Source organism: Brassica rapa, chromosome A04 (assembly GCF_000309985.2).
Source record: "Brassica rapa cultivar Chiifu-401-42 chromosome A04, CAAS_Brap_v3.01, whole genome shotgun sequence".
Classification (NCBI taxonomy): Eukaryota; Viridiplantae; Streptophyta; class Magnoliopsida; order Brassicales; family Brassicaceae; genus Brassica; species Brassica rapa.
In genome coordinates, this window is record NC_024798.2 from 9,269,445 (window position 1) to 9,286,766 (window position 17,322).

The 17,322-nt window shown below is 37.5% G+C and overlaps 2 protein-coding genes and 1 pseudogene across 3 annotated transcripts; 1 reads left to right on the plus strand and 2 right to left on the minus strand.

Moving 5' to 3' along the window:
- The first annotated feature begins 1,602 nt into the window (after nucleotides 1–1,602).
- Nucleotides 1,603–13,248, plus strand: LOC103863839 (phosphatidylinositol 3,4,5-trisphosphate 3-phosphatase and protein-tyrosine-phosphatase PTEN1). 2 transcript variants are annotated; one of them, XR_004457447.1, is made up of 9 exons: nucleotides 1,603–3,120; nucleotides 3,201–3,483; nucleotides 3,561–3,737; nucleotides 3,803–3,916; nucleotides 3,979–4,161; nucleotides 4,849–5,091; nucleotides 5,171–5,272; nucleotides 5,350–5,649; nucleotides 8,479–13,248. XR_004457447.1 is itself a non-coding variant. In XM_009141600.3 (8 exons), exons 1-8 carry the CDS (start codon nucleotides 2,921–2,923, stop codon nucleotides 5,488–5,490), a joined length of 1,443 nt encoding a protein of 480 aa, XP_009139848.2. In that variant the 5' UTR covers nucleotides 1,603–2,920; the 3' UTR covers nucleotides 5,491–5,742. The 2 variants fall into 2 exon arrangements, 1 of the variants encoding a protein (XP_009139848.2); XM_009141600.3 differs by lacking the exon at nucleotides 8,479–13,248 and having other exon boundaries at nucleotides 5,350–5,742.
- Nucleotides 5,645–7,701, minus strand: LOC103863838 (probable mitochondrial saccharopine dehydrogenase-like oxidoreductase At5g39410). Its single transcript, XM_009141599.3, has 3 exons — nucleotides 7,162–7,701; nucleotides 6,604–6,928; nucleotides 5,645–6,537 (listed from the first exon to the last, which is right to left on the minus strand). The coding sequence occupies exons 1-3, from the start codon at nucleotides 7,506–7,508 to the stop codon at nucleotides 5,848–5,850; spliced, it is 1,362 nt and encodes a 453-aa protein (XP_009139847.1). The 5' UTR covers nucleotides 7,509–7,701; the 3' UTR covers nucleotides 5,645–5,847.
- A 2,029-nt stretch (nucleotides 13,249–15,277) lies between the features above and the next one.
- LOC103863888 lies at nucleotides 15,278–16,274 on the minus strand (annotated as a pseudogene).
- Nucleotides 16,275–17,322: the final 1,048 nt, after the last annotated feature.

The following is a 17,322-nucleotide window of genomic DNA, read 5'->3' on the forward strand; positions in this document are numbered from 1 at the left end:
GTAGCATGTACATGTTTGTCTGTGATGTCAATGACGAGGTTGTATAGTTCTTGTTGCGGTGGCTCACCATAAGGTATGGCTGTTCGTAACTCCCTCTTCAGTTGACCATCTTGCGCTTATTGGAACATGGAGATTATAAGCTTCGAAGAGATCCCAAGATCCAGCTACCTCAGGCATTACCCCAGGAATGCTGACAGCCAAGGACATGAGGCTAAACCCACCATTCTCGGGTTAGCGACAACGGTTGAGAACAGAAATCAGTTATCTAGCGATTTTAGAATTAGATAATGGAACGCGTTGGTTTAGGTTGTTGATGCGAAGCTGGTTTTATGATATTTGATTCTAGATAAGCTTTTAATCGAAATCGGGGGAAGGTCTGTAATCAACATTGTATTCTCTTTCATCGGGTTTTAAATTTTATTATAATATTGTTTTTCAAAAAAAAAAAGTTGTACGAGGTGATCTAAGTTCAAACTTGCACGAGAAGAGGACAAATTTACGTAGGATGCTCAAAATTCTCCTTCTACGCAGTAGTGGTCTTGAGGGGAAGCGAAGAAAGCTCCAGCTTCCGGTGTTTGTTTTTATAAGAAATATTTTGGCCGTTGAATATTAAAAATCTGCAAGTAATCTTAATGGTAAATGTAATTATGCTGGTTAGAAAACGTGTGCAGTTTGAACTTTCTGGCCTTCATTTCCTTTGATACTTGTTTTTAGATTATTTTATTAATTAATGGGCCTTTATTATTTTTAATAGTTTCTGATCTTATTATTCTCATACCAGTTTGGATTCCAGAATTGCGGCTAGCTCTGTATAGTTTTAATTATTGTTGGAAACAAATAACAAGATCATCAATATCTAGGGGTGTTCAATCCGGATATCGGTTCGGTTTCGGTTCGGTTTTTTCGGTTTTCGGTTAGTAAAATATAACTACCATTCTAAATCCATATTTACTTTAGTTCGGTTCGATTTATATACTGTCGATTTTTGGTTTATTCGGTTTTCTACAAAAAAACATAATTATTTTGTTTGAGATCATATTATATGAATTTTAGAGTCATATTGTCAACACAGTCATTTATTAAAAATATATTACATGTTCAAATAAATGAACAAAAAAGTAAAAATGCTTCTACCATCAAATAAAATAATCAAATCTATAGCTAAAATCAAAGCTTGAAATTTTGAAAATAAAAATATAAAACAAAACAGAAACATGAAAGAAAAGTTTTTCCACTCTTCCATATTTAGTGTTCATTAAAGTCATGCTTTTTCAATTGAAAATTTTCCATTAATTATTGTCCATCAAATTTATAATCTTCATATTAATTTAGTGAAGACTAAAATAAATCAAAAAGATCAAAAAAAACTTAGAGAATAAGAAGTCTGAATTGCGATGTATTGTTATTTAGTTATAGTTCAAATGTTTTACAAATAAATGTTTTTTATGACTATAAAATTATGGTAATAGTTATTAACACAAATTTAACTTATGTAACAAATAGATTTTCATGTATTGTTATAAAATAGATACATATTTACATGTTTCTACTTTTAATCGGTTTATTCGGTTTAATCGGTTATATACCAAACCATATCCAAATCCTACGGTTTTTATAAAATTATATCCATTCGGTTTATATGGTATATACCAAAACCAAACCATATTATCTATTTCGGTTTGGTTCGGTTTGGTACGGTTCGGTTTTACCATATTGAACATCCCCTATCAATACCATTAAAAGAGGATCATTCCCTTAATGAAAACTACACTTTTCTCAAAAATATCCTTATTTTTACAAATGATTAATTAAATTCATTAATTGCATTTAGGTCTTTTGGTTGTGGGCCTACAAATACACCTAAATAGATCTGTTAATAATGGGCCTATATATATTTATAAGATATATTAATTTTAAATTTAATATAAGTATAAATATATTATGAAACATAAATAAATTAACAAACATGAAAATATCATTTTCTTAAATATATGTATAAATATTCAAAATAGATCATTTGAATATTATACAGATTTTCAATACAAACCAAATCATATATCCTACACCATATATCATTTACATATCCGAATATCATTTTTCCATGTATAATGTCATTTTATACATAATATTAATATGGCAATTACGAGTGTTCAAGAATATTTTAAAAATTATATTAAAATCAAATTTAAATCTAAAATAAAAACACAAACTTATAATAGGTTATTAATAGCGAAAATAAACTAATATTGTCATATCAATAAGTTTTTTTATTATCATTTCTTATACGGATAATATAATAAAATTTCATCAAATTTTAAGGAATCACTAATTTATGTAATATTAAAAAAATATGAGTACTTTAATCAATTTTTTTTTTAAAAAAAAATACTGTTAGATATTTTGTGTTTTATCGGATCAATGGTATCAGATTGAAGGTTAATAGTGAGTTTTTGGGTTTTTACCGGGTTATTTTTATTTAACAAATTTTTCATTAAATCTGAATCGGATTATATACAATGTATTGGGTCTATAAGTTCGACCATGAATCTAGATCGGATATGAAAACAAATTTTAAAACTCAAACATTATTATAGAACAACTACCATATGTCGAACAAATACAATATTTTGAAAAGAAAAAAAAACAAATGATAAAAACCTAAAAACTCAATTGTTATGGTTCAAAACAAAAAATAATGGTAGTTTGTAAATTAGTTTTCGATCAATAAATGAAAAGAAAATCCGCGTTTTCTAAACGCGGATCAAAATCTAGTTGTTCTTAAGCACCATCTTACAATTCCCGCCAAAATTAAGTAACTAACGGCTACAGGTAAAGAGAGAAAGAAGAGGAGAGAGATATAGAGAGTTTCAGAGCCTAACTATAAAAAGAAAAACTTTGCTAGATTTCAGGAGCTCCAACAATGGAGTTGCGTCGTTGTTCATCGCGTGTCTCCATTTTTCAGGTAAAACAAAACTCATTTTCTCCAAAAAATAATTTAAAACATTTTCCGTTTTGTTTCGCCTCACGTCCCTCTTCTTCTTCTTCTTTCTCGGGTTCCCATCTCCCTTCAATTTGGGAACCTGAAAATCGATTACTCAACCTTCATGATCAATTCTTCAGGTAATAAAAAAAAGAAACCCTTTCAATCGCTTTTTCTTGCGATACAAGCCACCTAACCTAACTTTTATTTTTGTCTTCAGGATGGGTCTAAAGCTCTCAAGAGGGCCTGGAAAAGAGAAATCAACTCTTCAACTAACAAGGGTTCACATTCTAACGTACCTAACCACAAGTTATTACCTACGTAACTTGGTGTCCAAGAAACGAAGGCGGTTAATCACCGGTGGATACGATCTCGACATGTCTTACATATCCGACAAACTGTTGGCTATGTCTTTTCCCGCTGAACGAATGAGAGCAGTTTATAGAAACCCTCTTTGGCAAGTCAAGTCCGTGCTCGATATGCGACACCCTGATCATTACAAGGTCAGCAAGACAGCTCATCAATCAAAACATTAACCATTATTCATTCCTTAAAGCATTGTTCTTACAATTTTGGTCAGATTTATAATCTATGCATAGAGGAATGTTATGATCCAGAGAACTTCTATGGACGCGTGGAGAGATTCCCATTTGATGACAACCACGTCCCATCTCTTAAAATGATCCAACTGTTCTGCCAAAGTGTTCATTCTTGGCTCTCACTAGATCCTAAGAACATAGCCGTTGTCCATTGCATGGTATTTGTTGGCTTTATCTGGCATTTTTGGCACCATCAGATATACTAATGTTCATTGTGCTGCAGGCAGGGAAAGGTAGGACAGGGCTAATGGTATCAGCGTACCTTGTGTATGGTGGAATGTCAGCTGAAGAAGCTCTTGAGATGTATGCAAGTAGAAGAACCACTAACAATAATGGAGTAAGTCCTCTACGAATTTTATAACATTTAAAATAAACCGTTCTTGATTACTTCGATGACAGGTTTCAATACCTAGCCAGCGTCGTTACGTGAAATATTGGTCACATTTACTTGGTGAAAGAATTGGAAAAGGACCTCCAGAGGTTAAATTACCTCAAGAACATAGCAGAGAGTTGCTAAGAATTAGACTCTACGATACAGCCAACGTTGATTCTGTCTTCTTTGTGGTCTCAGAACTTCAGGAGGTAATAATAACTACATACTGATCCATTGACGACTCGGTTTCTGCTTAATTTATAGACTCTGTTTCTGCTTAACATATACTTTTTTATGCGTCACAAACTCTGTTTCTGCTTAATACATACACACTTATCTATTGTAGACTCTGTTTCTGCTTGATTTATAGGCTCTAATGCGTTGTAGACTCTGTTTATGCTTGGTATATACATTTTCGATGAAGTGTAGACTCTGTTTCTGCTTGATATATACACTTTGATGCTTAACTTGCTCTGTTTCTGCTTGATTTATAGGCTCCAATGCGTTGTAGACTCTGTTTCTGCTTGGTATATACATTTTCAATGAAGTGTAGACTCTGTTTCTGCTTGGTATATGGATTCTGATGCATATAATATGCTTCTTATTGATATAAAAAATGATGCATTATATTTATAGTCTCTGTCTCTCTGTTTCTGCTTAATATATGCATTATAGACTCTGTTTCCGCTTGATATATGCCTTATAGACTCTGTTTCTGCTTGATATATACATGTTAATGCAAAGAAGATTCTGTTTCTGCTTGATATATAGGTTCTGATGCATTGTAGAGACTGTTTCTGCTTGATATATACATTTTGATGCATTGTAGAGACTGTTTCTGCTTGCAATGTTACATATACACTTTGATGCAATTCAGACTGTGTTTCTGATGTTAGGTTCCAAATGAGATGTATAGACCATCAGTAGAACTCGCAAGAGGTTGTTGTAGACAATTCAAGAAAGGCTACTGTAGAAGCTCGAGTCCACGGTACTATATATCCCATATAAACTGTGATTCAGAGGAGGATGAGGTGTTAACAGCCGGAGAAGAGCCGCGTCTTGTTGTTCAAATGGATACAGAGAGTTCCATCATCGACGAGAAAACATGTCTTGATTTCTACTTTGACAAACCTGTGAGAGTAAGTCACTCCAAAAAAGAAAACAGGATCTTTCAGACAATTAAATGTTTGATAAAGCATATGATGATTGTTTGGATAGGTGAGTGGAGACATACGCATCACATTCTACCAGAAAATGATTGGAAGCCGGCTCTTTTATACATGCTTCAACACTGCTTTTATAACCAATGGCTTGCTTCAGGTGAAGGTTTCTCCAAATCCTTTTTAAACCATTACTATTTTCTCATTATCAATCAGTAGCTAGTTTTGGTCCTGCAGTTTTCCATAGGAGAGCTAGATAAAGTTGGTGGTAATGGAAGATCAATATCTGGTCCTGATTTTAGCTTGGAGTTGCTTTTCAGTCCAGCTACTTCCATATCTGGAAAGCTTCTTTCCCGCGACGACCTTTCTCTTTCCTGACTCCTCTCTGTTTCTGCTCCTTCAAAAGTTTTGTTTCAGAACATGAGTTGGTCAGCTGATCCTGCAAACACTTCAATGCAAGTGGAAGTATCTAAAGGCAAATGGCACAAACAAATCACTTTCTCAACAATCTTTTTTGTGGCATGGACTGCAATTTTGGTAAATGATAGACAATTTTCTCACCATCCAATTTTTTTCAAGAGGATGATCTGTTTACTGAGTAAAGTTTTCACTTTATTACAACTTAAAAAAGACTAAACTGTCCTCTCATAGACAAGCAACTTATTAGGTGGACCAAACACATAACTTACGAAACAGAAAAGAAAAAAGCATTGAGAAGAGGAAACATATCACTTTCTAGTCTTGGATCTTGTTCTTTGAAATGACCTCAAAGGATATGCCATTGTCTTCAAGTCGCTGCTGGATATCGGTTGAACCAAACACAATCCCTGGTGTGTAGACTCCTCCCTTAACTAGGCTTTCGCGCTGCCCCAACACTATCAAACCGCACTGCACAAGCGCTATCGGCGTGGTTATGTACCCAATCTCAGGTCCCGAGATTCTCGTGATAATCTCCATGTCAGGCTTTGTCTTCCCTTCCGAGACAAGACTCTCTTCGCTGTAGCCACGACCAATGAACCACATCTTGAACGTAGCGCTCTCCACCTCTTCTTCACTAGGACCTTTCTTCTGGAACCAGCCGAGGCTAAAAACAGAAGGGAACTTCAGAAGAAGCCATCTTCCGAAGGAGAACTTGGAAAGCAGACCAAGGGAGACGCCAAGTGTGACGTAACGGAATATACCAAAGAGAGATTTGGATGTTATCTTCACGCCGAAGTGAGCCGGCTTGATCGCTGACCAGAAAGCTTCTCTCTTTTGTATCTGATCAGGACTCTCGTTAAGCCCAGGGAGCCCATGTGGCTTCTCCGTTAGAGTTGTGAGTGTTCTACGAACAACTACTGCATCAGCAGAAGGTAGCTTCAAAGCCCAGAGACCAATCTTCTTCTGGTTCTCTAGCGTTGGCCCTTTAGCCGGTGGACCATGAATCTGCAAATACACGAATATTAGTCGTCACTTGAAGAATGTTACATACATTATGATGTCATAACTCACAGATGGTCTAGGCTTTCTTGGTCTTGAACGTCTCAGTTCTTTAAGCTTCTCTGCACTGGCAACACCAAGAACCGCAGACTCGTAAGTCCCAAAGTTTCCAGCAATCTTTTTGGTAGACTCCAAGGCGAGGTATGCTTCGATCTGGTTAGGAACCGATGGAGGCTCCCATTGCTTGGAGTTGAAGAGGAGACCCAACTCAGCAGGGATTGAATCGAAACCACAAGCGGAAACGATTAGAGAGCCAGTCTCTTGTGCTCTTTCGTGGTACTTAGCTTCCATCCTCTCCATGAACTCTGGCTCACCACTTATATCCAAATAATCACACCTACACACACAAAGTTCAACTTTTTAAGTTCACACTCACCAGAGAGAAAACAGAGGAAAAGACGATTTTATCCTGAGTCCCCGCAACAAAGAAGCAAACCAAACATAACAAGATTTACATATTTGTCATCAAAGTTACAAGCTTTAACCATTACTTTAGATTGCATCAAGTTTAACTTTTTTTTGTAAGTTGACAGAGTAACAAGTGAAAACAGAGAAAAAACACGAGTTTACCCAGAGTCGGCACAAGCGGCGACGACGGGATCGCCATGGATACGGAACGGTCCGACACAGTTGAGGATGAGTTTGGTCTGAGTACAGAGACGGCGAAGTGAATCCGGGTCTGACGTATCAGCAGTGAGGATATCGACGGAGGAAGGAGGCGGGTTCGGGCGGGATGCCCACTCGAGAGACTGGGTTAACCGGGTCGGGTTGCGACCCGCTAAAGCTAGGGACTTTAACGGAGAAGAAGGAGTTTGGAGGAACTTGAGAGCTTCCCGGACGACGTATTTTCCGGTGAATCCGGATGCTCCGAGTATGACGATATCGTAAACCGGGTTGGGGTTTTGGGTTGGGTCCATCGTGTGTGTGATCGGGTACGGATTCAGAGAAACTTTTGGGTTCAAGAGAGATCTTTGGTGGGAGAAAGTCTTTGCTGGATTTACTCCATACACCCCAAGCCCTCCTTAAATGAATTCTCACTGTCACGAGTCCATCTTTATTATTCCTATCCTATCCTTTTATTTTTGCACTTCCCAAATAATTTTTCCCCATTTATTTCTTCAATTAAATAAACAACTACAATTCGACTATCTACATAGTCCACAAGACAAACTTAACCAATAAGAACTCAGTTGGTTCACATGTATTTCTTTTCCCTCGTACTCTTTCCTCCTCTTCAACTTATTAGCCATTTTAAAACTCCTAAAACAAGTAATTCATGTTCGTTTGAGATGATTTTTTTTTGTAAAAATAACATTAAAATATCGTGTATACCATAGGCAGTGTTTAAAATATATTATTTGATGAAAATTTAAGAGATTTAAAACGATTTCCAAAACTGTGTTTAGGATTTTCAAGTACTTTTACGTCCGTTTTGATGAACTTTTTGCTAAAATGATATTAAAAAAGTGTATATCTCGGTTACTGTAAAGAAAAGAAGATCCAATGAAAATTATGAGAGATTAAAAAAGATTTTGAAAATTGTGTTTATAGATTTTGGGTATATTTTATGTGTTTTGATGATTTTATGTGTGTAATTTCATTTAAGATGAATTATACATCAGGGTAATGTAAAATCCTAACAATATCGTCCTAAAAGCGGATTAGTTAGTACAAGATAAGTTCTGGGTATTACTGGTATAACTAGTTTTACTAAGACAAAATAGTTTTACTGGAAATACTAGGATTATTAAATTTATATTTCTTACTAGTATTACTATGTATAGTACTGAATTAAATTAGTACTAGTAAGAGAAGATTATACGGTGTGAGAATTAATTCTAAGCACCTTAATAATGATAATTCTAATGATATTTTATTTTATTTCAGGAAAATGCAAAATCCACATTGCACAATCATTTGTTTTGGTTATGGTGGATATTATATGAAAGATGAGGCTGAAATAAAATGGATCTCGGGAGATGGTGAAGGAGAAGATGAAATTCACACAATTGTGTTGAAGAAATCAATGGAGAAGATCACTTACTCTAGCTTGGTTGAGCGTATTTGCAGAAAGATAAAAGTAGATAAATTTAAGGTGCAAGTGAAGATTAGTTACTTTCCAATGGTATTGTATTCGTACAAGCCATCATACATCTTGAATGATGAAGACGAGAAGTTTAGAAGTGTTCTACATGTGGAGTTCATCAATGAAGAAGTGCAACTTTCAGAAGAGGATGATGAAACTGACGGCTATGTCGGTCTATCTGATAGAGAGGCTATAGAGGCTGGTGATGAGGATGGTACTGAGAATGATGAAACTGATGTCTATGTCGGTATATCTGATAAAGAGACTACAAAGGCTGGTGATGAAGATGGTAATGGTGGTGTGCTCACTTTTCACGAAGACATTGAGATGCATGATGGTGTTAATCAGAGACGGGATGATGGTATGGATTTGGTTATAGGTCAAGAATTTATAACCAAGGAGACAACAAAAGTTCTTCTTCAAACGACATCATATCAGAAATCTTTTGAATTTGATATAATTAAGTCGGATACTAAGAGATTTGTGGTTAAATGTCGAGAAGCCAAAGATGGGTGCGAGTGGTTTATGCGAGTTGCAGTGTTAAAGAATTCAGATATTTGGACGGTTAGAAGTTACATCAAGCAGCATACATGTTCTGTCGTTACAAGAACACTGCCTGATAGAGAGGCTGGTGATGAAGATGGTACTGAGAATGATGCAACTGGTGATGAAGGTACTAGTGGTGTGCTCACTTTTCACGGAAACATTGAGATGCATGAGAATTTCACGGAAAGAGATGAACATATGTTGAAGATACAGAAGTAAGACCACGAGTTGTCTATCAGCCACGGGATGATGTACCTGTTTGGTTTTAGGTCAAGAATTTAGAACCAAGGAGGAAGCAAAAGTCCATATTCATACGACTTCAGATCAGAAATGTTTTGAGTTTGATATACTTAAGTCGGATACTAAGAGATTTGTACTAAAATGCTGAGGAGCCAAAGACGGCTGCAAGTGGTTTGTGCGAGTTGCAAAGTTAAAGAATAGAGATCTTTGGACGGTTAGAAGTTACATCAAGCATCATACATGTTCTGTTGTCACTACAAGAACACTGCCTGATAGAAGGAAAGACACATCACAAATCGTTGCATCAATTTTGGCTCAAGATTATCCTGGTACATTTGACACACCAGTTCCCAAAGTTCTGATCGATTTGGTTCATCGAAGGGTTGGTGTGCATGTATCATACACCTCATCATGGAGAGAAAAAAGAGAAGATGCTAATGAAGTGCGAGGAAGTCCAGAAGAGAGTTTTACTTTATTATACTGTTATATGCACATGCTGGAGCAGACGAATATTGGCACAAGAACTCGTGTGGTAGTGGATGAGGCCAAAAATTTTTAAGTATATTTTTTTTGTCCGAGGAGCTAGCATAGAAGGGTCCAATGCGATGAGGAAAGTCCTCATTGTGGATGGAACACACCTCAAGAATGTTTATGGTGGAGTTCTCCTTGTTGCGACTGCTCAGGATCCTGATCATCACCATTACACAATTGCGTTTGGTGTAGCAGATGGTGAGAATGATGAAAGCTGGATATGGTTTATGGAACATTTGAAATCAGTGATATCCGATGTCCCGGGATTGGTATTTCTTTCAGATAGAAACAAAAGCTTGATCAAGTCAGTACATCTAGTGTTCCCTGAGGCCGAACATGGGTATTGTATATGGCATTTGTCTCAGAATGTTAAAAGCTACATCCATAACAACAAAGATACTTGTGCCTTCAAGTTTAGAGAATGCGCACACGCTTATACGGAGGCTGAGTTCAACTGTTCAAGTACCTTTATCATGCTTTTCGCAGGAAGTATCCTAGTGCAGCAGTGTATCTTGACAAAAGTATTGAAGAGAAGAAATGGCCTAGATGTTACTTCAGAGAAGATAGGTACAATGTTGACACCACCAATTCAGTAGAATCTTATAATGGTGTAATTAAGGAGGCGAGAAAGTACACCTTACTACCAATGTTTGATTTATCATTGCAAAAATGTCTGAATGGTTTAACAACCATAAGAAGGAGGCAGCTGAAATACCATACACACTGAAGCTTGTGCCAATTTTGGAAACCGAAATATCTAAAAGAGTCAAATTTTTCCTGCATTTGCTTAAGTTTTGGAAGAATTCGATATGGCTATCAAGACTAAGTTATTCATCAGTTATGCTTTGTCTGTAGGTTTTTAACTTGCTACAATCATACAAAATAAAGCTCAAAGATCTCACTAACTAGTTCAAACAACATCTGATCATGTAAGAATAAGTAGAACCTATCATGTTTCTGCGTGAACTATATATTGACATGTTTAAAAATTTACATGAATATAGCATTTCACACATGAGCCATTTACACAAGATCATATTTGGCAGGAGGAGATTAAGGAGCTGTGTTTTTTGGTCATTTTCTCTGAATCACATATATGCAATGCACCAAGAGCTATAGGTCACAACTATACACTACAAAATCCTTCATAAAACAAATGAGGCACCAAGGTTTATGGTCACCATAAAAACCTTTTATGCGATTTGATAATTCAAATTTTAGATTTTTCAAATGAGGCACCAAGGTTTATGGTCACCATAAGAAACCTTTTATGCGATTTGATAATTCAAATTTTAGATTTTTCTTACATTATAAGCTTAATGCTTCTTTCTTTTTACATGCAACACCTTCACTGAGAGGATTTGAATTTGCTCCATTGAATTTATACTCGCTTGGTGTGTGTGTGATGAAGCTCAATAGTGTGACAAAAGCGGCTACCTCAAGTTAAAAGGACCTTCGTATAGTCTCAAAGCTAAAACCAAGGACTCTGAATTATATGGCAGGATCATGGATAACTTTCTGGCCGAAGGATTGAATAAAATCAAAAGTAGGGCTCAAGTCATCGAAGCTTTAGTATGGAGAGGTATCAAGTGTGGATGCTTACAAGATGTTCATTTTTGTTGTTGCAGCTACTTTTCCATCTTGAGTCTCATGATTCTGCTCAGTTATCCCAGCTAAGAAAAAAAAATTGTTGGATATACTGTAGTATGTTATAACACAATGTTGGAATCTCAAATGCTTCTTTTGCCTTTTTTTCTTCTCCAGAATAAGCTATGAGCTTTCATATCTATGAACGTTGAATCAAGCTGATGTACTGATCGTTTCAATTATTTTTGATGCTAGAGTTGGTACAGGTTCTGCAACAATATACATTGAGAGCAAATTTTAAAAACTTTTAGCCTTTGTGTTAGCCACTAAGAAATGAGTGAAAATCACATAAGGGACAAAAGCTCATCTGGGAGCGACACTCTACAGACTTACTAGATCAACATCGACATTTCTGTAATCGTTCAATAGCTCTTTGTTTTGAATGTTGAATACGTACTTCATTCAAGTGGAAATCATGGCCTTAAAATAGCCTTACAAATAACAAGAAACGAAACTTACACTAGTGAAACAGAGTAACAGACGTGAGCCTAAATACTCGGTCACGTTACCAACTACAAACAGAAACAAAGATTGAATCAAACTTAACTAATCCAATGGCTATAAAGCTCTTATTCAATCCAACGGTCAACCTTCTCTTCAAGATCAATTTGCTCCAACAAACCCTCCCTAAACTAAACTTGGTTCACCAAGCTTAGCTTATCAGTCACTGAGCAAATTCCAAGCTGACTCCTCAATCTGTCAAACGTCTCTCGCTTCAACGGCTTAGTGAAAATGTCTGCCACTTGCTCTTCTAAACCACAATGCTCCAACTGTATTTCTTCATCCTTCACCATGTCATGCAAGAAATGAAAACAAACTCCTATGTGTTTGCACCTCCCGTGGAAGACTGGATTCTTCGAAAGCTTTATTGTTGAAGTGTTGTCACAGTAGATGACAGTGCTTCCATCCACACTGTAACCCAACTCTCCGAATATCCTTTTGAACCATATCGCTTGACAAGCGCAAACTGATGCTGCAACATACTCTGCCTCAGTCGTGGAGAGTGTGACGATCGGCTGCTTCTTTGATAACCATGCTACAGCCGCATTGTCCATAAGGAACATATAGCCTGAGGTGCTCTTCCTGCTATCAATATCACCGGCAAAGTCACTATCAGTATACACTAGTAGCTCTCCAGCTACTCCTTTCTTGTACCAAATCCCATAATCTTCTGTGTCTCTCAGATACCTTAGGACCCTTTTGACAGTCTGGAGATGCAACTTTGTTGGCCTAGACATGTAGCGACTCAACAAACTCACAGCGAACTGCAGGTCTGGTCTCGTCGTTGTGATATACATGAGACTTCCTATGATTTGTTTGTAGAAAGTCTCATCGATCCTTTCTCCATTTTCATCCATGTCAACCTTGCTTCCAGGTACCATTGGATTGCGCACTCCGTTGCAATCTTCCATCTCAAAACGTCTTAAAATCTCTATGGCATATTTTGTCTGAGAAATATGGATTCCCTGACTTGTCTGCAACACCTCTATGCCTAAAAAATATCTCATCTTCCCAAGATCAGACATATCGAACTCCTTCTCTATTGACAACTTAAACTCTTTCATTAGTAGCACATCATCTCCAGTGTATATCAAATCATCTATGTAGACGCTAACAATGAGAATGTTACCTTGCTCGTTCCTTTTGATGAATAGAGTTTCTTCATTCTTTGATTTCTTGAACCCTTCCTTGGCAAAGTACTCCTCGATCCTACTGAACCATGCCCGTGGGGCTTGTTTCAGTCCATACAAAGCTTTTTGTAGCTTGTAGACCTTCTCTTTCTTTCCTTCCATCTCATACCCTTCTGGTTGTTGAACGTAAACGTCTTCTTCAAGCACACCATGGAGAAAAGCAGACTTGACGTCTAGCTGAAAGATGTCCCATCCTTTCTGAGCTGCGGTTGAGATAATGGTTCTGATGGTATCCACTCGTGCGACAGGTGCATACACTTATGTGTAATCAACTCCATGCTCTTGCGCATAGCCTTTCGCCACCAAACGAGCTTTGTACTTGCTCACTTCTCCACGCTCGTTTAGCTTTGTCTTATAAATCCATTTCACCCCAATGCATTTTGCTCCATAAGGTAAGTCTGTAAGCTCCCATGTGCGGTTCTTCTCAATCGACTCTACCTCTGCATCCATAGCCTCTCTCCAGTTGATGCACTTCTGAGCTTCTACAAACGTTGATGGATCAGAAGAGTTAATTTGAACCATGTTTACCTCATCGTCTTCATCAATTGCTTCATTTTCAGTGACATAGTCTCTGAGATAACTGGGAGGCCTCGTCTGTCTTCTTCCCTCCCTGACTGTTGCTTGTGGTTCTTCTTGAGTTTCTACTGCAACAGTCACTGGTCCTCCAGCTTCTTCTTCTCCGTCACTGTCGCTTTCACCCCATGGAAGATCATCATCATTCCAGTTCCATCCTTTTGTTTCCTCAAACACCACATCCTTACTCACCACAATCTTCTTGGTTGTCGGGTTGTATAAGCGGTAGCCTTTTGATTCCTCTGAGAAACCCATCAACACGCATGGATTGCTTTTGTCATCAGCTTCCCTCGCTTCTCGAACGTGTACATGTGCTAAGCTTCCCCAAACTCTTAGGTGATCCACGTTTGGTTTGACTCCACTCCAAACCTCTTGAGGTGTGACATTCTTAACAGCAATAGTAGGAGACCTGTTCAGAATGTAGAAGGTCCAGTTGACAGCTTCTGCCCAGAGAAGTTTTGGTACCTTCCTCATTGATAGCATGGATCTGGCCATGTTCATGACGGTGCGGTTCTTCCTCTCAGGCACTCCGTTCTGCTGCGGTGTGTAGGCAGTGGTGAGCTGTCTTCGAATTCCTTGTTCTTTACAGAACCCAGAGAACTCAGTTGATGTGTACTCCCCTCTCCTGTCAGTTCTCAAGCATTTGATGTGCTTTCCAGTTTCAGTCTCCACCTTCTTTTTGAACTCCCTGAAGTAGTTGAATGCTTATGATTTTTATTTCAAGAAATATGCCCATGCTTTCCTACTATGATCGTCTATAAAGAATAGGACATATCTCACTCCACTTGTGGTCATGGGGCTGATAAGTCCACATATGTCAGAATGCACCAATTAAATAATTCCTTTGGCTCTCCACGAGCTCTTCTTAAGGATAGGATTCTTTGATTGCTTACTCACTAGGCAGTCTGAGCAGGTGAACTTCTGAGCTTCAAAGTTTGGCAGACCTCTCACCATCTCTTTGCTCTGCAATGTCTTCATACCTGTGTGGCTGAGATGCACATAACGCTCATGCCAAAGCTTTGGTGTGTCCTCTGTGGTTGCTTGCAGGCAGCATTGTTGACTTGTCTCACCGGTTTGATCAAACAACATGAACATTTCTGTTGGAGCTCATTTTGCTTACTGTCATAAGACCCCTTTCTTCATGAAAAATCTTACAGACTCCCTTCTGTATGATGATTGTCAGCTCCTTTTCTTGAAGTTGTTCGAGACTTAACAAGTTGTTTTTGAGCTCCGGTATGTAGTACACATCGCTGATTGTGTACACTACATTGTTCAAGATCAACCTCACATTGCCTTTGCCAACAACCTCCATCTTCTTGTCGTTCCCCAGCTTCACAGTGTGTTTCAAATCTTTATTCATCAGAGAGAACAAGTCACGGTCTCCACTCATATGATTAGAGCACCCAGAATCTAGAAACTATGCTCTCTTCCTCATACTCTCCTTCTTCCCAGCATACGTCATTAGCATCTTCTCTGCATTTTCCTCAAACCTCTCGTCGATCTCCTCATCTTCTTCTTCAGTATATGCCATTAGCAGCACCTCTTCCTTCTCATCAAAGTTAGCATAGTTCGCTTCTTCATCCCACATTGGACACTCATTTTGAAAATGTCCTAGCCGGTGACATTTGTAGCACTCCACCGTGCTCTTGTCTCTTCCACGGCTTCTTCCTCTGTCTCTCCCATTGAAGCCTCTTTCTCTTGACATCGTTCCTCTTCCACGGTATGAACCAGTCCCACCATGAGTCACCTTCAAGACTTGATCATCAGCTTTCTCAACCTTTTTGAACTTTTGCTCATGGACGGTGAGAGAGCTTTGAAGTTAATCGAGATGAATGTTTTCAATCTCCTTTGATTCCTCAATGGACACCACCACATACATGAACTTTTCGTTGAGAGTCCTGAGGATCTTCTCCACCACTTTGGAATCATTCATGATCTCTTCATTGCTTCTCATCTGATTGGTGACCGCTAGTACTCTTGTGAAGTACTCCTTCACACTCTCAGATTCCTTTATCTCCAGAACTTCGAAATCTCTTCTCAGCTTCTGTAACAAGGACTTCTTCACGCGATCATTTCCACCAATTCATTGACTCCCAAATGATCTTGGAGGTTCTCCTATCCAAGATCTGCTCAAAGGTCACCCTATCAATGGATTGATAGAGATAGTGCTTCACCTTATGATCATCTTTCTTGACTTTTTCCAGCTGCTGTGTCTGCTCTGCCGTGAGCACTGTTGAGGATGTTGACTCCTCGAAACCGATCTCAATCGTACTCCACAGGCCCTTTGATCTGAAAAAATTCTCCATGACCTCACTCCAATGATCCCAGTGCCTATCAAACTGTGGCAACTTCATTTTCTCATCTCCCATTTTTCACTTTTGTGTTCTGAAGCTACGGCTTCTTCTCTCTCAGTTTTCACACGCTAACGGAGCTCTGATACCAATCTGTAATCGTTCAATAGCTCTTTGTTTAGAATGCTGAAAACGTACTTCATTCAAGTGGAAATCATGGCCTTAAAATAGCCTTATAAATAATAGGAAACGAAACTTACTCTAGTGAAACAGAGTAACAGACGTGAGCCTAAATACTCGGTCACGTTACCAACTACAAACAGAAACAAAGACTGAATCAAACTTCACTAATCCAATGGCTATAAAGCTCTTATTCAATCCAATGGTCACCTTCTCTTCAAGATCAATTTGCTCCAACAATTTCGGGCTCTTGCAGCTGTAGCAATGGGGATGAACACAATCTTGACGTCTCTAGACATGACATGCGCAATACTGAATTTGCTGTGGCCGAAGGAATTCAGAGTTTGTAAGTTGATGGGAACCGGTTATAGATTCTCTGCTTTGCAATTATAATCCATCATCACATTTTTTTTGTTGACAACAACTTATTTTAAAAACAAAGAGACGAAAAAAAGAAAGATAATTTCTAAGCCCAATATTGTTATATACTAGGTAAGGAACCCATGCGATATCGCACGGGAACTCATTTTATAAAAAACGTGTGCCATATTTTTATAATTGGTTTTGAAAAAATGCAAATATTCAAAATTATCTTATATGCAACTATATTTTGTTTATAGATTGATTGTAATAAAATTACAAAATATGTCAATACCTGTTAGTAAGGATATACACATTAAAAAATTTATGCATATTTTAAATTATTATCATGAACTTATTTTAATAAAATTACAAATATGTCACATTGTAGAATTTATACTTTTGTATAAAACATCTTATTGTGCTATCAAAAAAGTTCATGTGACATTAATGTAAAACTAAAATAAGGAGAAAATACATATCTTTTGACTTTCCATAAAATTAAAAAATATATATAATATAAGTAAAGTGAGAAATAACCACAAACCATATCAATAAAAGTATTCAAAATGAAAAGACACATTGT